The sequence below is a fragment of the Oncorhynchus masou genome, chromosome 16 (assembly GCF_036934945.1).
Source record: "Oncorhynchus masou masou isolate Uvic2021 chromosome 16, UVic_Omas_1.1, whole genome shotgun sequence".
NCBI classification, from domain to species: Eukaryota; Metazoa; Chordata; class Actinopteri; order Salmoniformes; family Salmonidae; genus Oncorhynchus; species Oncorhynchus masou.
Genome location: NC_088227.1, coordinates 5,572,156 through 5,596,579, shown reverse-complemented (window position 1 = coordinate 5,596,579; position 24,424 = coordinate 5,572,156). Strand labels below are relative to the sequence as shown.

At 43.5% G+C, this 24,424-nt stretch overlaps 1 protein-coding gene across 2 annotated transcripts in view; it reads left to right on the top strand.

Moving 5' to 3' along the window:
• LOC135557372 (protein eva-1 homolog A-like) overlaps positions 1-23,963 on the top strand; it is a 225,349-nt gene extending 201,386 nt beyond the window's left edge. For both annotated transcript variants that reach the window (XM_064990586.1, XM_064990587.1), the window contains 2 exons: positions 19,344-19,523; positions 20,883-23,963. In XM_064990586.1, the coding sequence (XP_064846658.1) occupies positions 19,344-19,523; positions 20,883-21,271 (569 nt within the window). In that variant the 3' untranslated portion in view covers positions 21,272-23,963. The remainder of the gene's footprint in view (positions 1-19,343; positions 19,524-20,882) is intronic.
• The last annotated feature ends 461 nt before the right edge of the window (positions 23,964-24,424 follow it).

The window sequence follows — 24,424 nt, the reverse complement described above, 5'->3', positions numbered from 1 at the left end:
ATTTTTGAGACTTGCCCTTAGAATGCACAAATTGAACTTGACTCGACACTCGACCCCGTTCTACTTGGGACTCAATTTAAGACTTGGACCTTCTGACTTGACACTTCCTTGTGACTCGAATAATAGTGACTTGGTCCCATATCGGCTATGTAGCCATGCTATGTTGTATTTCCCTCACTTCTCTCCCGGGGAGGAGCTTGCCTCCACTCTCTTTTGTAGCTAACTCAGCCTGCAACGGATGGGCGCCAGCCATCAATCTGTAAGTCTTCGCTCACTCTTTGCTTTTGGTCTGCGGTTATGTTTTACAGTTCCTTCACACCCCTTGACTTTTTCCACATTTGTGGTGTTACAGTCTGAATTTTAAATGGTTTACATTGAGATGTTCTGTCACTGGACAACATACAATACTCCATAATGTAAAAGTGGAATTCTGTTTTTCGAAATTGTTTACAAACTAATTGAAAATGAAAATATGAAATGTATTGAGTCAATAAGTGTTCAACCCCTTTGTTATGGCAGGCCTAAAGAAGTTCAAGAGTAAAAATGTGCCTAACAAGTCACAAAATAAGTTGCATGGACTCACTCACACAATTATCTGTAAGGTTACTCAGTCGAGCAGTGGATTTCAAACACAGATTCAACCACAAAGACCAGGGAGGTTTATGCCTCGCAAAACAGGGCATCTCTTGGTAGAAAAAAGACATTGAATATCCCTTTGAGCTTGGTGAAGTTATTAATTACACTTTGGATGGTGTGTCAATACACCCAGTCACTACAAATATACGGGTGTCCTTCCTAGCTCAGTTGAGAGGAAAGAAACCACTCCGGGAATTCATCATGAGACAAATGTTGACTTTAAATCAGTTGCAGAGTTTAATGGCTGTGAAGAAAACTGAGGATGCATCAACAACATTGTAGTTACTCCACAATACTAGCCTAATTGACAAAGCAAAACATGTGGAAAGCAATTAACTCTTTGTCATGAAAACAGAGTGTTATGTTTGGGCCAAATCCAATACAACACATTAATGAGTACCACTTTCCATATTTTCAAGCATAGTGGTGGCTGCATCATGTTATGGCTATGTTTGTCATCGTTAAGGACTGGGGAGTTTTTCAGGATGAAAAAAAAATGGAATGTAGCTAAGCACAGGCAAAATCATAGACAAAACCCTGGTTCAGTCTGCTTTCCACCAGACACTAGGAGATGTATTCACCTTTCAGCAGGATACTAACCTAAAACACAAGGCCAAATCTACACTGGAGTTGCTTACCAAGAAGACAGTGAATGTTCCTGAGTGGCCGAGTTACAGTTTTGACATAAATCTACTTGAAAATCTATGACAAAACCTGAAAATTGTTGTCTAGAAATGATCAACAACCAATTTGACAGAGCTTGAAGAATTTTGAAAAGAATAATGGGCAAATGTTGCACAATCAAGGTGTGGAAAGCTGTTAAGGACATGCATATCTACTCATTATGTCAGATATCCGGAAATGTATAGATACTGACCCTTTTCACCCAGTTACTGGGTAAATGTCCTGGACCATAGGTAGGCTTGGGCAGTATCCAGATTGTCATACCTTCATAGCGACCTTGTGTCATACCGGGATATTCAGTAATACTGGCACTGAACACAGGGGGCACTATTTTCAAACCCCACTGTAATCCGAAGGTTAGCAGTGCTGACAACTATATGTAACATCCCGTAGAGAATGCTAACTAAATGCTACGAGCGCATTGCAAACATGTTCTAGACTCTGACTTAAAGTATTTGCAGGTCAGAAACCCCAGCTCATAAAGTTATACAAGTTACAAAAAAATGCTGCTCACAGTAATACTAGACAGCAAGGCTCCTTGATCCAGGATGGGATTCTATGCTGTTAACAAACAAAGCTTGATTTTGGAATAAGCTCATAGCTAACTAGCTACTAAATTAGCATACCAAATGTACAACTGCAGAGCATTTAGCACATTTTAGACAGTTAACTTAATAGTTATAAGATATCTGGCAAACATTTAGTTGTGAATTCCATACTGTAACTCGATCACCTGGCACGTTCTGCACAACAATGAGCGACTTACAAGGCACCGGTCTCTCAATGTTTTGTGGTCGTAAACAAACACCATGTGACTGGGGACTACCAGTAAGCTTCATAATGAAAAATAACGTGACAGGTGAAATGAAGAACGCAATGTTATTTATCTCTGATTCAAAGGGGTTGGGTTAAATGCGAATCACACATTTCAGTTGAAGACATTCATTTGTACAACTGACTAGGTATCCCCCTTTCCTTTTTCTCACGTTATGTACAAGTTGACTGCAGGTCAAATTAAAAAGTAGCTACAAATATTAAAATGTATTAAAAAAACTGTGCATGGTTGTGCAATGGATAGCATACCTGTGTAATGAGCCAGTCATGGGTAACCATCTGTCGGCTTGTCCCCTTGTGTGTTGAGTTTGATGTGCTTCCCCAAGCAGTCTAGAGCATCCTTGGCAGTGGAAAACGTGTGTGTTGTGTTCTGGAATTGTGAAGATGAGTTTTGCTGGGTGGATGAAGCCGCATCTCAGGTTTAGCTTGCATAGCTGGGATCTCACCTCGTTGTAGGTCTCCCTCTGTTTTAGCAGTTCGGCACTCAGGTCTTGGTAGATGCTGATCCTCTTCTCTGCAAGGCTAACAATTTGCCGCTTGACTCCAAAGCTGTGGATCCGTACAATCCTACAGCAAGAGTTGAGCTGTGTGGTTCTCAATGTTAATCAGCAGCACTGGACCCATCTTCTCCTGCCAAACAGCTCATAGAAAAGATCATGAAAGAAGTTGGAAGCTGCTTCCACTCCAGTTTCAAGTCCTTTGATTCAAGGCACGTTGAAATAATGGGAATGATTTTCGATTGATTACATCTTTTAAAAGAGTTTGATCATCCCTTCCAACTTAGGTGGTACTGTTTCCAGGTCATGGAGTCGCACCTCTGTCGTGTTGGCTGTCTTCTCCAAACGTTCATCTTTAGTTGACTAGATATCCCCTTTAGCAGTGAGCACTGACAATTATTCATTTCATGGTTTCAATTGTCGTTTCATTGTAATCTCCTCTCATAGTAGCGGCTCTTTTTGTTGGCTGGTGTTGAGACCCGCCATGTTCTCACAGTTGAATTGTGGACGGATCAATTCTTGCTGCTCGAGCCTAATATACCTGCGAGTTATTACTTGTCACACAATCAATGTTCCACACCTTAATATGCTGTTTAGTAGTTTACACGTTTTAGGAAATTAATGTGTTCGTTCATAGTCATTTGCAAAAGAAAGCCACGAAAAGGCCAAGCGTTTCAATGGATGCCAACTGTTCCCTAATTCTCATCGGTTTTATATAATAACTTGAAAAATGTATAAGTGAGGTGTATGTTAGATGTGGTTACGGTTATGCTACCTACCCTTTAAAGACCACTGCCACCAAAAGCCATAGACTATTCTCTCTGCTTCCGCACTCCAAACGGTACCAGAGCAACAAGTCTGTCACCAACAGGCTCCCACACAGCTTCTGTCCCCAAGGCTCCCACACAGCTTCTGTCCCCAAGGCTCCCACACAGCTTCTGTCCCCAAGGCTCCCACACAGCTTCTGTCCCCAAGGCTCCCACACAGCTTCTGTCCCCAAGGCTCCCACACAGCTTCTGTCCCCAAGGCTCCCACACAGCTTCTGTCCAAGCCATAGGCTAACCCACACAGCTTTATTTGTCACCAAGGCTCCCACACAGCTTCTGTCCCCACTGAGGCTCCCACACTCAGCTTCTGTCCCCAAGATACTCCCACACAGCTTCTGTCCCCAAGGCTCCCACACAGCTTCCTGTCCCTCAATGCTCCCACACACACTGATCTGTCCCCACAGGCTCCCACACAGCTTCTGTCCCCAAGGCTCCCCACACAGCTTCTGTCCCCAAGGCTCCCACACTCAGCTGATCTCCAATCCCACAAGGCTCCCACACAGCTTCTGTCCCTCACACTGGCTCCCACACAGCTTCTGTCCCCAAGGCTCCCACACAGCTTCTGTCCCCAAGGCTCCCACACAGCTTCTGTCCCCAAGCCATACGGCTACTAAATAGCTAACAAAATAGCTGCACGGACTCATTGACCTTTTATTTGATTCATATTTTAGCACTGACTCACAGGACTATACACACACACTCACACTGATACTCCAATACACACTGATACTCCAATACACACTCACACTTAGCATGCACACACATCCATATGGACTTTACACACATATACGCTGCTACTCCGCTGATCATATTCTGATGCCTAGTCACCTCACCCCTATACATATCTACCCCTTCCACTCCAGCATCCCTGCACATTGTAGATATGGTATTGGCACTGACCCTGTAATAGATTAGCTACTTTCTCATGTTCGATTCCTTGTGTGTTTTTGTTTTACTTTACTTTATAGTCCTATGGATATTGACTACTGCATTGTTGGGAAAGAGCTTGAAAGAAAGGCATTTCACTGTACCTGTGCACATGACAATACATCTTGAAACACACACACACTAGCCTCACTCACGCCACCCTTCTGGAAAAAGCTGTTTCGATCACAAATCTAGGAAGACATCCACACTTTCTCCATTAATCGTAAGTTTACCAAATCTTTCCATTTCATCTATCACTTTTCTTTGTTTTGTTTTTGCATGAAGCAAGGGATAACAATAGTACATGCTCCATACAATGAGTGTACAAAACATTAGGAACACTAGGTCTTTCCATGACATTGTCACGATTGTCGTAAGAACATTCGGACCAAAGTGCAACGTGATATGGGTTCCACATATTTATTGAAGTGAAACGCACAAAACAATAAAGAACAAATGAAACGTGATGTCAATGAAGTGCTCACAGGCAACTACACATAAACAAGATTCCATAAAACAGTGGAGAAATGGCTGCCTAAATATGATCCCCAATCAGAGACAACGATAAACAGCTGCCTCTGATTGTTAACCATACCAGGCCAACATAGAAATAAACAACCTAGATTACCCACCCTAGTCACACTCCGACCTAACCACAATAGAAGAGAATAAAAAGGCTCTCTATGGTCAGGGCATGACAGTACCCCCCCCCCCCCAATGGCGGCTCTGGTGCGGGACGAAGAACCCGCTCATCCCGTGGATCCAGCCATGTACCAGGGCTGAACACTGTGCCTGGACTGGACCTCGGTGCAGAGGAAGGCTCCGGCCTTGGAGCGGGACTGGACGCCGTGCCTGGACTGGGCACCGGCACAGAGGAAGGCTCCGGCCTTGGAGTGGGACTGGATGCCTTGCCTGGAACCTCCTGACCGTTGACCCTCGCTGGAGGCTCTGGACTGCAGACCGTCGCTGGAGGCTCTGGACTGCCGACCGTCACTGGAGGCCTGGTGCGTGGAGCTGGCACAGATTGTACAGGAACGATGACACACTTCGCACGGTGAGTGCGGGGAGCTGGCACAGGACGTACCGGACAGATGACACGCGCCTCAAGGCGAGTGCGGAGAGCTTGGTGGGTGTACTGGAGACCTGGTGCGTGGAGCCAGCACAGATTTTACCAAACTGATGACACGCTCCTTAGGGTGAATGTCGTGCATCATACACCAACACAACAACTCTCTCATTTCTCTCTCCTCCAATTTCTCCATCAACTCACTGACGATCTCTGACTCACTCCTCGGCTCCGCCGACCACCCCTTGTGCCACCCCCCAAATGTTGGCCTGTTTTTTGGGCTTTCCTTGTGGCCGCGAACCCCGGCGTTGTCGCTGTACTCCATTCTCTCCTTGCGTCTGCCACCAAGGAAGGCTATCCTGTCCTGCCAGGATTTCCTACGATTTCTTACGACGATCGTGACAGACAGACTCACCAGGTGAATCCAGGTGAAAGTTATGATCCCTTATTGATGTCACTTGTTAAATCCACTTCAATCAATGTAGAGGAAGGGGAGGAGACAGGTTAAAGAATGATTTTAAACCTTGAGACAATTGAGATATGGATTGTGTATGTGTGCCATTCAGTGGGTGACTGGGCAAGACAAAATATTTAAGTGCATTTTAATGGGGTATGGTAGTAGGTGCCAGGCGCATCGGTTTGAGTGTGTCAAGAACTGCAACACTGCTGGATTCTTCACGCTCAACAGTTTCCCGTGTGTATCAAGAATGGTTCACCACCCAAAGGACATCCAGTAAACTTGACACAACTGTGGGAAGCAATGGAGTCAACATGGGCCAGTATCCCTGTGGAACTCTTTAGACACCTTGTAGAGTCCATGCCCCAACTAATTCAGGCTGTTCTGGGGGCAAAAAGGGGTACAAGTCAATATTATGAAGATGTTCCTAATGTTTTGAACATAGTGTATATTCTTTTGAAACAATCAAATATCTCTGTTTGTTCCATATATTTTCCAGACTTTATTCTATTAAGGAGCAGTATATCCCTCGTAATGCCTCATAGGTACTGGTCTGCAATGTGTTACACTGCATTTGGTCCAGGTGGAAACACTTACCTACTCAGTCAGCAGTTTCGCTCTCTAAACTACATATATCAGATCAAGGCTGTGTGCCCGACACACCTTACAGATCCTGCAATTAGTGGGTTTGAGTGTACACACACACATACATTCCACTCAGTTGGGTCGATGTAAGTCTCTACCCTCCATCTCCATCCCCGCTGCTTGGTGGAGTTGTAGTGTTGCACACAAACATCGAACAAACGTAGTCCAGATCTGTTTCACATGTCAGTGTTGGATTATAGAGTGAGCCCACCTCTCCTCTTTATATGGCTAAGTACAGAGGGGATGTACAGACTTATGTAGACAGCCTGTTGGATTAGAGAATTCAGGGACCTCTGCACAGTGTTCATTATGGAGCTAAGTAATCAGATAATTGTGTGCTCAACTACTACTCAAACAACTCAACCTCGGCTCACCTTTAGTTTAGAAAAGCTAAAGAGTCTGAAACCGCCTTCACTGCACAATTTTCTCAATCCTTTCACAGTACACAACTCAAAGTCCCAGAATCAAAGTTGGAGAGTCGATGTCGAACATGACATTTGTGGCAAATATTGTGTATTGTGAAAGCAGTTTAAACTGTGAGAGAACTCACTATGATCAAATGCAGATGTTTCCAGCTGTAAATGGATGGAACACAATTCAGCAGACTCCGGAAATGTCTCCTGAAATTCCCCTAATAGATCTTTTCCCGTAGCGATGTGACTCTATTCCCTCAACGTCAGTCAGACCAAGGAGCTGATCGTGGACTATAGATGGCTTGCAGTTGCGTCACAAATCACATAGCAACCACACCAGGCGCCATATTCCCAATCTGGCCCTCAAACCATCACGGTCACCTAATAATCCCCAGTTTACAATTGGCTCATTCATCCCCCTCCTCTAATTGCTGTAAATGAGAAAGTGTTCTCAGTCAACTTACCTGGTAAAATAACAGATAAATAAACATTTTATTTTAAAAAATATTTAAAATGTTGGAAGACCAGAATCAGTCTGGTGGGGAAGCCCTCTAATCATCCATATGGCTGACTGTATTTTTCTACCACCTAAAACTTCTGGTAGATTGCCCATTATTATGTTTTTCTAAGGACCCAGAAAATGTAGGCAGTGGGAGAACCTATTCAAGTAAGTAAATATATTTAGAAAATGATAGCTACAGCAACTATGTGTGCAGGCTAACTCAAACGAGCCGCTAATGTATTGTTCGCCAGCTAGCTAACATTGCATACTTTATAGGAGTGAATTAAATATCACCAGCTAGCTAACTTCATATTAGCTAGTTAGCTAGATATGTTGACGTATTTATCGTTGTAACTTGAAATGCATTTGAAGCTAGGTAGCTAGCTAGCTAACAGCCACGGAAGTGGGTGAAAGGTTTAGCTAGCCGTTCCAGCTGTCAGAGAAGGGAGAGTAGGCTACTCTCGATAGGGCAAGTATCTTTGTGGGAGGACATTATGAAAAGACTCTCCAGTTCCAGTCCCTAGTGAGAAAAACTAGGAGGACAGAGAGATATTATATAGTAACATAATATTTAGTGCTGTCCAATTTTAGTATAATGCAGCCTGTTTCTTTGTGAGGTTTTCTGTCCTCAGATACAGAGAGCTGTGAAACCCTGACTGCAGATGTAGGGGTCCCACTGAATGTCCCAAGAGACTAAGGGTATATTCTTGTATACCAAGGATTATATGTGTACCTATGTTAGCTAATTTTGTAAACAAAAATATAGTTGGCCTGCTGGGTGTGCAGGCTTTTGTTCCAGCCCAGCACTAACACAGATGGTTTATCAAACCTAATTAGTTGATAATCAAGTGCGTTATTGCTGGGCTGACACAGATGTCTGCTCATCCAGTAGATCAGAAATCAGTGGTGCGAGGTTGGCGACTTTTGGTGTTGACTTTTTATTGTTCACCTGAAATGATGATTTAAAACTGCTCTAGGGTAGGGGGCACTATTTTCACCTGCGGATGAAAAGCGTGCCCAAAGTAAACTGCCTGCTACCCAGAAGCTAGGATATCCTCTTACACCTATGGTGGCGCTATTTCATTTTTGGAAGAAAAACGTTCCCGTTTTAAACAAGATATTTTGTCACAAAAAGATGCTCGACTATGCATATAATTGCTACTGTTCGAAAGAAAACACTCTGACGTGTCCAGAAATACAAATATCTTCTCTGTGCGTGCCCTTTAACGTGAGCTTCAGGCAAAACCAAGATGACTTGGCATCCAGGAAATGACAAGGATTTTTGAGGCTCTGTCTTTCATGATCTCCTTATATGGCTGTGAACGCAAGAGGAATGAGTCTGCCCTTTCTGTCGTTTCCCCAAGGTGTCTGCAGCATTGTGACGTATTTGTAGGCAGATCTTTGGAAGATTGACCATAAGAGACCACATTTACCACGTGTCCGCCCGGTGTCCTGCGCCGAAATTGGTGCGCAAAAGTCACCTGCCAGTATTTTTCCATGGGAGAAAAGAGAGAGAAGCAAGCTTCCACGAACTGCATGTCAATGAAGAGATATGTGAAAAAATACCTTGAGGATGATTCCAAACAACGTTTGCCATGTTTCGGTCGATATTATGTAGTTAATCCGGAAAAAGTTTCACGTTGTAGGTGACTGCATTTTCGGTTCATTTCGGTAGCCAGGCGCAATGTAGAAAACGGAACGATTTCTCCTACACACAGACGCTTTCAGGAAACACTGCGCATCTGGTATGTGGCTGGGAGTCTCCTCATTGAAAACATCAGAAGCTCTTCAAAGGTAAATGATTTTATTTATTTGGTTATCTGGCTTTTGTGAAAATGTTGCGTGCTACATGCTACACAAAATGCTATGCTAGCTTTGCATACTCTTACACAAATTAGTCAATTTCTATGGTTCAAAATCATATTTTGAAAATCTGAGATGACAGTGTTGTTAAGAAAAGGCTAAGCTTGAGAGCAAACGCATTATTTTAATTTTATTTGCGATTTTCAGAAATCGTTAACGTTGCGTTATGCTAATGAGCCTGAGGCTTAGTCACAATCCCGGATCCGGGATGGGGAGTTTCAAGAGGATATGCATATAATTGGTAGATTTGGATAGAAAACAATCTATAAAGTTTCCAAAACCGTTACAGTAATGTCTGTGAGTATAACAGAACTGATTTGGCAGGCGAAAACCCGAGAAAAATCAATCCAGGAAGTAGGGATTTTTTATTTTTTTTTATTTTTCCATTCAATGCCATTACAGTATCCATTGACTCAATGCCATTACAGTATCCAAAGTTGCACTTTCTATGCCTTCCACTAGATGTCAACAGTCTTCTGAGAAATTAGGGAGTAAGAGCAGTCTGAATGAGTGGACCCTGCCGTGTCACAGAGCTTTTTCATGCGCGCGACCGATAGCGCACCTTTCTTGTTAACCTTTTATATTGACGACGTTATTGTCTGGTTGAAATATTATTGATTATTTAGGCTAAAAACAACCTTAGGATTGATTATAAACATCGTTATACAGGTTTTTGGATATAAAGAAAGACTTTATCGAACAAAACAAACATTTATGGATTAAATTAATGTATTCTGAGTGCAACCATATGAAGATCATCAAAGGTAAGTGATTAATTTTATCTATATTTCTGACTTGTGTAACTCTTCTACTTGGCTGATTACTGTTTGTAATGATTTGTCTGCTGGGCACTGTTCTCAGATAATTGCATGGTATGCTTTCGCCGTATAGCCTTTTTGAAATCTGACACCGTGGTTGGATTAACAAGAAGTTGATCTTTAAACCGATGTATAACACTTGTATACTTCATTAATTGTTATAATGAGTATTTCTGTTTTTTTAATTTGGCGCTCTGCAATTTCACTGGATGTTGGCTACCGTCCCACGTACCCTAGAGAGGTTTTAATAGCCTGCAATAAAGAGGGGAAGGGGATCTGTTGTCATGTCTACTCCCGCTCCCCCTCTCGCCGGTTTACTAATCATTGGCTTTGACTACCATCAATACGCACACCTGGCACCTTCATTACGCGCACCTGTGCTTCATCATGAGACACACCTGGACTCCATCACTTCACTGATTACCTCACCGATATCTGTCACTCCCTTAGTTCCATTCACCAGTATTGACTGTTTCATGTCTGGACGTTACTCTTGTCTTGTACCGGTCATTATATTATTAAACTCACCCTGTAAAACAACACCTATCATATTACTATGTCTGACCCTGTAAAACAACACATTACACTGCACCGATCATACAACTATGACTGACCCTGTAAAACAACACCTATCATACTACTATGACTGACCCTGTAAAACAACACCTATCATACTACTATGACTGACCCTGTAAAACAACACCTATCATACTACTATGACTGACCCTGTAAAACAACACCTATCATACTACTATGACTGACCCTGTAAAACAACACCTATCATACTACTATGTCTGACCCTGTAAAACAACACCTATCATACTACTATGACTGACGCTGTAAAACAACACCTATCATACTACTATGACTGACTCTGTAAAACAACACCTATCATACTACTATGACTGACTCTGTAAAACAACACATTACTCTGCACCTATCATACTACTATGACTGACTGTAAAACAACACCTATCTTACTACTATGACTGACCCTGTAAAAAAACACCTATCATACTACTTTGACTGACCCTGTACAACAACACCTATCATACTACTATGACTGACCCTGTAAAACAACACCTATCATACTACTATGACTGACCCTGTTAAACAACACTTATCATACTACTATGACTGACCCTGTAAAACAACACCTATCATACTATTATGACTGACCCTGTAAAACAACACCTATCATACTACTATGACTGACCCTGTAAAACAACACCTATCATACTACTATGACTGACCCTGTAAAACAACACCTATCATACTACTATGACTGACCCTGTAAAACAACACCTATCATACTACTATGACTGACCCTGTAAAACAACACCTATCATACTACTATGACCTACCCTGTAAAATAACACCTATCATACTACTATGACTGACCCTGTAAACCAACACCTATCATACTACTATGTCTGACCCTGTAAAACAACACCTATCATACTACTATGACTGACCCTGTAAAACAACACCTATCATACTACTATGACCTACCCTGTAAAATAACACCTATCATACTACTATGACTGACCCTGTAAACCAACACCTATCATACTACTATGTCTGACCCTGTAAAACAACACTTATCATACTACTATGACTGACCCTGTAAAACAACACCTATCATACTATTATGACTGACCCTGTAAAACAACACCTATCATACTATTATGACTGACCCTGTAAAACAACACCTATCATACTACTATGACTGACCCTGTAAAACAACACCTATCATACTACTATGACTGACCCTGTAAAATAACACCTATCATACTATTATGACTGACCCTGTAAAACAACACCTATCATACTATTATGACTGACCCTGTAAAACAACACCTATCATACTACTATGACTGACCCTGTAAAACAACACCTATCATACTACTATGACTGACCCTGTAAAACAACACCTATCATACTACTATGACTGACCCTGTAAAATAACACCTATCATACTACTATGTCTGACCCTGTACAACGACACATTTCACTGCACCGATCATACAACTATGACTGACCCTGTAAAACAACACCTATCATACTACTATGACTGACCCTGTAAAACAACACCTATCATACTACTATGACTGACCCTGTACAACAACACATTTCACTGCACCTACCATACTACTATGGCTGACCCTGTAAAACAACACATTTCACTGCACCGATCATACTACTATGACTGACCCTGTAAAACAACACCTATCATACTACTATGACTGACCCTGTAAAACAACACCTATCACACTACTATGACTGACCCTGTAAAACAACACCTATCATACTACTATGACTGACCCTGTAAAACAACACCTATCACACTACTATGACTGACCCTGTAAAACAACACCTATCATACTACTATGACTGACCCTGTAAAACAACACCTATCATACTACTATGACTGACCCTGTAAAACAACACCTATCATACTACTATGGCTGACCCTGTAAAACAACACCTATCATACTATTATGACTGACCCTGTAAAACAACACATTTCACTGCACCTATCATACTACTATGACTGACCCTGTAAAACAACACCTATCATACTACTATGACTGACCCTGTAAAACAACACATTTCACTGCACCTATCATACTACTATGACTGACCCTGTAAAACAACACCTATCATACTACTATGACTGACCCTGTAAAACAACACCTATCATACTACTATGACTGACCCTGTAAAACAACACCTATCATACTACTATGACTGACCCTGTAAAACAACACCTATCATACTACTATGACTGACCCTGTAAAACAACACCTATCATACTACTATCACAGACCCTGTAAAACAACACATATCATACTACTATGACTGACCCTGTAAAACAACACCTATCATACTACTATGACTGACCCTGTAAAACAACACATTACACTGCACCTTTCCAGTGAATGTGACAATAAAAACATCTTAATATGGCCAACTGGTGGCTTTTTATGCCTCTCATTGGCCAAAACATAGCATCAGCAATCCATGGTATATATACATCATCATTGTCAATGTCCCATTTACTATCCCCCCAGGAAAGAAGTATCTGATCATAACAGTCTGCCTGACCCCAATGTCCTGTTTACTATCCCCCCAGGAAAGAAGTATCTGATCATAACAGTCTGCCTGACCCCAATGTCCTGTTTACTATCCCCCCAGGAAAGAAGTATCTGATCATAACAGTCTGCCTGACCCCAATGTCCTGTTTACTATCCCCCCAGGAAAGAAGTATCTGATCATAACAGTCTGCCTGACCCCAATGTCCTGTTTACTATCCCCCAGGAAAGAAGAAGTATCTGATCATAACAGTCTGCCTGACCCCAATGTCCTGTTTACTATCCCCCAGGAAAGAAGTATCTGATCATAACAGTCTGCCTGACCCCAATGTCCTGTTTACTATCCCCCAGGAAAGAAGTATCTGATCATAACAGTCTGCCTGACCCCAATGTCCTGTTTACTATCCCCCAGGAAAGAAGTATCTGATCATAACAGTCTGCCTGACCCCAATGTCCTGTTTACTATCCCCCAGGAAAGAAGTATCTGATCATAACAGTCTGCCTGACCCCAATGTCCTGTTTACTATCCCCCAGGAAAGAAGTATCTGATCATAACAGTCTGCCTGACCCCAATGTCCTGTTTACTATCCCCCAGGAAAGAAGAAGTATCTGATCATAACAGTCTGCCTGACCCCAATGTCCTGTTTACTATCCCCCAGGAAAGAAGTATCTGATCATAACAGTCTGCCTGACCCCAATGTCCTGTTTACTATCCCCCAGGAAAGAAGTATCTGATCATAACAGTCTGCCTGACCCCAATGTCCTGTTTACTATCCCCCAGGAAAGAAGTATCTGATCATAACAGTCTGCCTGACCCCAATGTCCTGTTTACTATCCCCCCAGGAAAGAAGAAGTATCTGATCATAACAGTCTGCCTGACCCCAATGTCCTGTTTACTATCCCCCAGGAAAGAAGTATCTGATCATAACAGTCTGCCTGACCCCAATGTCCTGTTTACTATCCCCCAGGAAAGAAGTATCTGATCATAACAGTCTGCCTGACCCCAATGTCCTGTTTACTATCCCCCAGGAAAGAAGTATCTGATCATAACAGTCTGCCTGACCCCAATGTCCTGTTTACTATCCCCCAGGAAAAAGAAGTATCTGATCATAACAGTCTGCCTGACCCCAATGTCCTGTTTACTATCCCCCCAGGAAAGAAGTATCTGATCATAACAGTCTGCCTGACCCCAATGTCCTGTTTACTATCCCCCCAGGAAAGAAGTATCTGATCATAACAGTCTGCCTGACCCCAATGTCCTGTTTACTATCCCCCAGGAAAGAAGAAGTATCTGATCATAACAGTCTGCCTGACCCCAATGTCCTGTTTACTATCCCCCAGGAAAGAAGTATCTGATCATAACAGTCTGCCTGACCCCAATGTCCTGTTTACTATCCCCCAGGAAAGAAGTAGTATCTTATCATAACAGTCTGCCTGACCCCAATGTCCTGTTTACTATCCCCCCAGGAAAGAAGTATCTGATCATAACAGTCTGCCTGACCCCAATGTCCTGTTTACTATCCCCCAGGAAAGAAGTATCTGATCATAACAGTCTGCCTGACCCCAATGTCCTGTTTACTATCCCCCCAGGAAAGAAGAATCTGATCATAACAGTCTGCCTGACCCCAATGTCCTGTTTACTATCCCCCCAGGAAAGAAGTATCTGATCATAACAGTCTGCCTGACCCCAATGTCCTGTTTACTATCCCCCAGGAAAGAAGTATCTGATCATAACAGTCTGCCTGACCCCAATGTCCTGTTTACTATCCCCCAGGAAAGAAGAAGTATCTGATTATAACAGTCTGCCTGACCCCAATGTCCTGTTTACTATCCCCCAGGAAAGAAGTATCTGATCATAACAGTCTGCCTGACCCCAATGTCCTGTTTACTATCCCCCAGGAAAGAAGAAGTATCTGATCATAACAGTCTGCCTGACCCCAATGTCCTGTTTACTATCCCCCCAGGAAAGAAGTATCTGATCATAACAGTCTGCCTGACCCCAATGTCCTGTTTACTATCCCCCAGGAAAGAAGTATCTGATCATAACAGTCTGCCTGACCCCAATGTCCTGTTTACTATCCCCCAGGAAAGAAGTATCTGATCATAACAGTCTGCCTGACCCCAATGTCCTGTTTACTATCCCCCAGGAAAGAAGTATCTGATCATAACAGTCTGCCTGACCCCAATGTCCTGTTTACTATCCCCCAGGAAAGAAGTATCTGATCATAACAGTCTGCCTGACCCCAATGTCCTGTTTACTATCCCCCAGGAAAGAAGTATCTGATCATAACAGTCTGCCTGACCCCAATGTCCTGTTTACTATCCCCCAGGAAAGAAGTATCTGATCATAACAGTCTGCCTGACCCCAATGTCCTGTTTACTATCCCCCAGGAAAGAAGTATCTGATCATAACAGTCTGCCTGACCCCAATGTCCTGTTTACTATCCCCCAGGAAAGAAGTATCTGATCATAACAGTCTGCCTGACCCCAATGTCCTGTTTACTATCCCCCCAGGAAAGAAGAAGTATCTGATCATAACAGTCTGCCTGACCCCAATGTCCTGTTTACTATCCCCCAGGAAAGAAGTATCTGATCATAACAGTCTGCCTGACCCCAATGTCCTGTTTACTATCCCCCAGGAAAGAAGTATCTGATCATAACAGTCTGCCTGACCCCAATGTCCTGTTTACTATCCCCCCAGGAAAGAAGAAGTATCTGATTATAACAGTCTGCCTGACCCCAATGTCCTGTTTACTATCCCCCAGGAAAGAAGAAGTATCTGATCATAACAGTCTGCCTGACCCCAATGTCCTGTTTACTATCCCCCCAGGAAAGAAGTATCTGATCATAACAGTCTGCCTGACCCCAATGTCCTGTTTACTATCCCCCCAGGAAAGAAGTATCTGATCATAACAGTCTGCCTGACCCCAATGTCCTGTTTACTATCCCCCAGGAAAGAAGTATCTGATCATAACAGTCTGCCTGACCCCAATGTCCTGTTTACTATCCCCCAGGAAAGAAGAAGTATCTGATCATAACAGTCTGCCTGACCCCAATGTCCTGTTTACTATCCCCCAGGAAAGAAGAAGTATCTGATCATAACAGTCTGCCTGACCCCAATGTCCTGTTTACTATCCCCCCAGGAAAGAAGAAGTATCTGATCATAACAGTCTGCCTGACCCCAATGTCCTGTTTACTATCCCCCAGGAAAGAAGTATCTGATCATAACAGTCTGCCTGACCCCAATGTCCTGTTTACTATCCCCCAGGAAGAAGAAATCTGATCATAACAGTCTGCCTGACCCCAATGTCCTGTTTACTATCCCCCAGGAAAGAAGTATCTGATCATAACAGTCTGCCTGACCCCAATGTCCTGTTTACTATCCCCCCAGGAAAGAAGTATCTGATCATAACAGTCTGCCTGACCCCAATGTCCTGTTTACTATCCCCCAGGAAAGAAGAAGTATCTGATTATAACAGTCTGCCTGACCCCAATGTCCTGTTTACTATCCCCCCAGGAAAGAAGTATCTGATCATAACAGTCTGCCTGACCCCAATGTCCTGTTTACTATCCCCCAGGAAAGAAGTATCTGATCATAACAGTCTGCCTGACCCCAATGTCCTGTTTACTATCCCCCAGGAAAGAAGTATCTGATCATAACAGTCTGCCTGACCCCAATGTCCTGTTTACTATCCCCCAGGAAAGAAGTATCTGATCATAACAGTCTGCCTGACCCCAATGTCCTGTTTACTATCCCCCAGGAAAGAAGTATCTGATCATAACAGTCTGCCTGACCCCAATGTCCTGTTTACTATCCCCCAGGAAAGAAGTATCTGATCATAACAGTCTGCCTGACCCCAATGTCCTGTTTACTATCCCCCCAGGAAAGAAGAAGTATCTGATCATAACAGTCTGCCTGACCCCAATGTCCTGTTTACTATCCCCCAGGAAAGAAGTATCTGATCATAACAGTCTGCCTGACCCCAATGTCCTGTTTACTATCCCCCCAGGAAAGAAGAAGTATCTGATCATAACAGTCTGCCTGACCCCAATGTCCTGTTTACTATCCCCCCAGGACAGAAGAAGTATCTGATCATAACAGTCTGCCTGACCCCAATGTCCTGTTTACTATCCCCCCAGGAAAGAAGAAGTATCTGATCATAACAGTCTGCCTGACCCCAATGTCCTGTTTACTATCCCCCAGGAAAGAAGTATCTGATCATAACAGTCTGCCTGACCCCAATGTCCTGTTTACTATCCCCCCAGGAAAGAAGTATCTGATCATAACAGTCTGCCTGACCCCAATGTCCTGTTTACTATCCCCCAGGAAAGAAGTATCTGATCATAACAGTCTGCCTGACCCCAATGTCCTGTTTACTATCCCCCAGGAAAGAAGTATCTGATCATAACAGTCTGCCTGACCCCAATGTCCTGTTTACTATCCCCCCAGGAAAGAAGAAGTATCTGATCATAACAGTCTGCCTGACCCCAATGTCCTGTTTACTATCCCCCAGGAAAGAAGTATCTGATCATAACAGTCTGCCTGACCCCAATGTCCTGTTTACTATCCCCCAGGAAAGAAGTATCTGATCATAACAGTCTGCCTGACCCCAATGTCCTGTTTACTATCCCCCAGGAAAGAAGTATCTGATCATAACAGTCTGCCTGACCCCAATGTCCTGTTTACTATCCCCCAGGAAAGAAGAAGTATCTGATCATAACAGTCTGCCTGACCCCAATGTCCTGTTTACTATCCCCCCAGGAAAGAAGAAGTATCTGATCATAACAGTCTGCCTGACCCCAATGTCCTGTTTACTATCCCCCAGGAAAGAAGTATCTGATCATAACAGTCTGCCTGACCCCAATGTCCTGTTTACTATCCCCCCAGGAAAGAAGAAGTATCTGATCATAACAGTCTGCCTGACCCCAATGTCCTGTTTACTATCCCCCCAGGAAAAAAGAAGTATCTGATCATAACAGTCTGCCTGACCCCAATGTCCTGTTTACTATCCCCCCAGGAAAGAAGAAGTATCTGATCATAACAGTCTGCCTGACCCCAATGTCCTGTTTACTATCCCCCAGGAAAGAAGTATCTGATCATAACAGTCTGCCTGACCCCAATGTCCTGTTTACTATCCCCCCAGGAAAGAAGAAGTATCTGATCATAACAGTCTGCCTGACCCCAATGTCCTGTTTACTATCCCCCAGGAAAGAAGTATCTGATCATAACAGTCTGCCTGACCCCAATGTCCTGTTTACTATCCCCCAGGAAAGAAGTATCTGATCATAACAGTCTGCCTGACCCCAATGTCCTGTTTACTATCCCCCAGGAAAGAAGTATCTGATCATAACAGTCTGCCTGACCCCAATGTCCTGTTTACTATCCCCCAGGAAAGAAGTATCTGATCATAACAGTCTGCCTGACCCCAATGTCCTGTTTACTATCCCCCAGGAAAGAAGAAGTATCTGATCATAACAGTCTGCCTGACCCCAATGTCCTGTTTACTATCCCCCCAGGAAAGAAGTAGTATCTTATCATAACAGTCTGCCTGACCCCAATGTCCTGTTTACTATCCCCCCAGGAAAGAAGAAGTATCTGATCATAACAGTCTGCCTGACCCCAATGTCCTGTTTACTATCCCCCCAGGAAAGAAGTATCTGATCATAACAGTCTGCCTGACCCCAATGTCCTGTTTACTATCCCCCAGGAAAGAAGTATCTGATCATAACAGTCTGCCTGACCCCAATGTCCTGTTTACTATCCCCCAGGAAAGAAGTATCTGATCATAACAGTCTGCCTGACCCCAATGTCCTGTTTACTATCCCCCAGGAAAGAAGAATCTGATCATAACAGTCTGCCTGACCCCAATGTCCTGTTTACTATCCCCCAGGAAAGAAGTATCTGATCATAACAGTCTGCCTGACCCCAATGTCCTGTTTACTATCCCCCCAGGAAAGAAGAAGTATCTGATCATAACAGTCTGCCTGACCCCAATGTCCTGTTTACTATCCCCCAGGAAAGAAGTATCTGATCATAACAGTCTGCCTGACCCCAATGTCCTGTTTACTATCCCCCCAGGAAAGAAGAAGCGAGGGAGGGAGTTTGGTTCCTACTCTGGGGAGGTGAAGACAAATGAGGGAGGAGTGGAGGACAAAGCCCCCCGGCCGCCGGACATGAGCCCTGTGATCAATGCTACAACTGTCAGCACCGACATGTCCCTTATCAGTAGCTCACTGGCAGCCTTCAACTATATAGCAGGTACAGCAAAGTTCACAATGTTACGGCAACATCGCAAGCATATACCTTCATAGCAGGTTCAACGTTCAAACAACGTTACAGCAACATAGCTTAGTACAATGCTCACACAACCTACAACAATAAAGCAGGTACAAAAACATTCACACAACATTACACCAACTTAGCAAGTGCAGCAACGTTCACACAACGTTACACCAACAAAGCAAGATCAACGTTCACACAACGTACACCTTCATAGCAGGTTAAACATTCACGCATCCTATAGCGTCAGAGCAGGTACAGCAATTTTGCATGTACTGTACAGCGACATTCACACATTATAACAACTTTGCATGTACAGAAACATTCACACAATCTCTTAGATGACAGTGAGGTAGAGAAGGGGTTTTAAGGTTGGGCTCTGAGGAACCTTTTACTGCAGTGGGCTAAATCAGGTCACACAACGTGGTTCTTGGTCGTCTTAAACAAATTGACTTTGAAACCAAAGTATCCACCTCACACACATGGTTATTAAAAGAAGACACCGGTAGCAGGTCAGGTATAGAGTTGAAATGTATTTGTATCCATGTTGAGTTTGCAATGTTACACTTAATATACATCACAGAGGACTGAAACATATCAAAACCGTTTGACATAGAAATACCAGATTTTCAGCACGTATTTTGAAATCATGTTTATTAATTATGAAAAGTATGAATAATATTCTACCCAATTGTTGATGCTCGGGCCCTGTAGTGGGTTTACATTGACATTTCAGTGTATCGTTTCTGTTAGGTTGTATATGGGTGGTACAGACACTAATCTCCATTGAGGTTCCCTCTCCACTGTGACTGAGAGGAGCTACTAAATATGGACTGGAGGAATGCAGATGTAGAGATAGCTTCCCCTGTAAAATCCCCCTCATACACACACATGAACACTGTCACACACACATACGGTATATGCACGCAGGCACACACACATTCTCGCTCTCACACGCACGTGCCCACACACACACACACACAGACACATATTACGCCTGTTCCCGTAAGTCACCTGCTCCAGCCAGCTGCTAAAACAGAGAGTATTTCCTGTTCCTTTACCTCTTATGCACAAAGATTTAATCGCTATTTTTTGTCCCAATCTCTGCGGTCATGGGAGCAGAAGTACAGATTCTTTCATTTCAAACTGTGCCTCTCTGTGTTCAAAATGATTTACTGAGCAGTTGTGTAAGGCCAGAATGAGTAAATCCAGCAGAGCAGGCAGAGGAAGTCAGAGTTAAATTAGTTTTTGCTTTCAAAGGCAAGATATTGAAATGTATGAACTCCATTTGGTTCTACATATGACAGTACTTGACTCTCTCTCTCTCTCTCCCTACAGACCACCCAGAGCGCGCGGCGCTCTACTTTGTGTGCGGCGTGTGCCTGGGCCTTCTCCTCACCCTGTTTGCTCTGGTGGTCCAGATCTCGTGCCGCACCGACTGCCAGCCTCGCCGCCGCCGCCCCGGCACCACCACCAAGAACCGCCTGCGGCCCACCGACTCCTCATCGGACTCCAGCGACACAGACTCGGACTGGGAAACCACGTCGGATCTATCCGCGCGCCGCCACCGCCGCTTCGAGCGCACGCTCAACATGAACGTGTTCACGTCTGCGGAGGAGCTGGAACGGGCACAGCGGCTGGAGGAGAGGGAGAGGATCATACGAGAGATCTGGATGAACGGTCAACCCGACACACCCGGGACGCGGAGCCTCAACCGCTATTATTGAGGCAAGAACATAAATTAACCACTACTAGATCTAGATGAACCCGGGACGCGGAGCCTCAACCGCTACTATTGAGGCAAGAACGTAAATTAACCACTACTAGATCTAGATGAACCCGGGATGCGGAGCCTCAACCGCTACTATTGAGGCAAGAACGTAAATTAACCACTACTAGATCTAGATGAACCCGGGACGCGGAGCCTCAACTGCTATTATTGAGGACCGTAAATGAACCGCTACTAGATCTAGAAAGGGGGCTGTGAAGGTTGGAGTGCAGTACTTGAGATGGGATGTGTAGGACCACAAAAACACACTAGGGTTTGGGGATGGGGGGAAGGGACCCCACCACCGGACCTGGTTTTCGGAGGTGTGCATGATAACAGGACCACTTTGGACTGCGGGGGTTTGGAACCGCACGATGGAACAGAGTGACGCTTGCAGACCAGGAAGGATAAATATCCCCCTCTGTCTGTCGGTCAGTCTGTGTCCGTGCGGGCACTGTAAAGCAAAAAAAAAACTATGTTAATGCAGTGAGAATAAGCTCCTACTTCTCAGCATGGGAAGCTTGACCCGGAGCCTGCCTCTCATTGGTGGAGGATGAAGGTGAAAGGTCAGCTAACTGCACTGCCTCACATTTGACCTCATCGCACCCTCCTGAAGTGGAGGATCTTGAGATACTGAGACTGTGAAGTCTGAAAGGTCAAAGGTGACTTAAGGACAGTTGCCAATGTTACTCCAGTGTTGCCTAGTGGATATTGAGAATTGGGCAAATCTGAAAGCGTGCAGCTTGCTTTATGCTCACTCACCCTCCAGTATTCCAATGGTCGAATGGCTTTAGGAGAGGCGTAACACTTACAGTTAAAAGGACATTGTGACACTCAAAGTGAACACTTACAGCGTAACACTTACAGTCAAATTGGACAGTGGGACAGTGGACCAACAACGTCACAATCTTTAAGAGGAAAATGACCATGGTCAACCAACACTGTCTCTTGAACCCAAAATGTTTTTTGTTTTTTTTAATTCTTCTCAAACATTTTATGAAATCTATTTTATATAATATTTAATAGTTGTATTGTTGTGTATTTTCGTCTTTATGGATATTATTATGACATATTTTTATACTGCTTTATCACAACCTGTCTGGCACCTCAGGGATGCAATCCTCGGGGAGTCCAAAATGGCACCCTATTTCCTTTATAGTGCTCTACTTTTGGCTAGAACCTTATAAGGCTCTGGCAAATCTCTGGCTAAAATTAGTGCACGACATAGGGGCGGCAGGGTAGCCTAGTGGTTAGAGCGTTTGGACTAGTAACCGAAAGGTTGCAAGGTTCGAATCCCCGAGCTGACAAGGTACAAAATCTGTCGTTCTGCCCCTGAACAGGCAGTTAACCCACTGTTCCTAGGCCGTCATTGAAAATAAGAATCTGTTCTTAACTGACTTGCTTCGTAAAATAAAGGTAAAATAAAAAATAGGGTGCAGTTTTGGATGTAGCCCCTAGCGTTTCTTTGTATGGTAGTTTCTATTTGCTTCTTAAGAAGAGGATTGGGGGCCAAATTCATTAAGCTTCTCATTGTAGGAGTGCTGATCTAGGATCAGGTCCCCCATGTCCATGTAATCTGATTCATTATGATATAAAAGGCTAAACTGATCCTAGATCAGCACTCTTAATCTTGAGTCACTTCATGAATACAGTCAATACTATACAATACTCCAGATGTGTCAGCATTTGAGCATTGGGCCAGTAACCGAAAGGTTGCTGTATAGGATCCCCGAGCTGACAAGGTACAAATCTGTCATTCTGCCCCTGAGCAAGGAAGTTAACCCACTGTTCCCCGGGCGCCGAAGACGTGGATGTTGATTATGGCAGCCCCCCGCACCTCTCTGATTCAGAGGGTTTGGGTTAAATGCGGAAGACATTTCAGTTGAATGCATTCAGTTGTACAACTGCCTAGGTATCCCCCTTTCCCATTTATAAAATGAAAAAACACCATGTAAAACACCTCGAAGAGGTCGTGATTTAATAAGCTTATTTTTTATATGTTTTAATATGCACAGTGCAGTGGCCTACCTGGCAACAAGGATGTCTATTGGTGGAGAAGGTAACCCAGTCAAGCTGTTATATTAGAATCCATCAATCAATTGCAATAATCTTTTTCTCACTTTGTCAAACAGGCTTGTGTGTGTGTTGTCCACATGAAAATGGCCAGGCTGGCCCTAGATCAGTTTTGTCATGCCAGTGGCCATAGGACTTGTCTAGACAGCACAAAAAGATCTAGGACCACAGGAAATGGCCACAGAACAAAATCCTGTTCATTTGCCTACCAGTGAAAGAGCTTCCTAAATATTACTGTGGTCATCACTACTAGGGTTAACCCTCACGTGACACTGTTGGGCTGTCAGGTATTATTGTAATGATCATGTTGTTAATAATATAAGCTATTATCAATAGAGTTCAGTTGCACTGGGTGAACCGTAGGAATCATGGTTTATCAAAAGAAGTTTGGGATTTTCTTGCATGAGAGGTGCAATGAGAAGGCAGAGACGAATCTTCACTCCCAACTGCAATCCATTATGGTTTTTTTTATTGAAAAAGCTTGTGTTTCAGTTTGAATGGGACAGAAAATATGCCAATACAATAGCTGGTAAGTGAGACCAAAATATGACTCCTGTGCTTGGAATAAACTGTGTTGAAAATAAGGTCTTGACTCATCTTGTTTTATTTTTACCTAGTTATGTGAATTCACACAAATATTTGATCCACATCACCACTGTTCAGTGTATCATGAAGATTGTGCGCCATCTGGTGGCGAAACATTTCGACTTTCGCGCATTTTATTTTGGTGATGTTAGTTTTGTTTATATTTCCCATAGCAACTGAAACTATTCCTGTTTCCTTAGTCACATCACCATATTTAAACCAGATTTCCATTGGAGTTTGATTAAATAAAAGGTGAATATCCTGCTGGCCAATGCTTATACTTTCTGTTCAGTAACTGTCCATTATTTCCAATGGACAATAAACACTATTACAATATTACAAGCATTGTCGGTAAACACTGGACATTGCCACTGGTGGCTTGCCATTTTTGCCAGTAAACACCTTTCGGGATGTTACGGGCCAAGTAGTTGAGCCGATCATGGAAAATAAACCT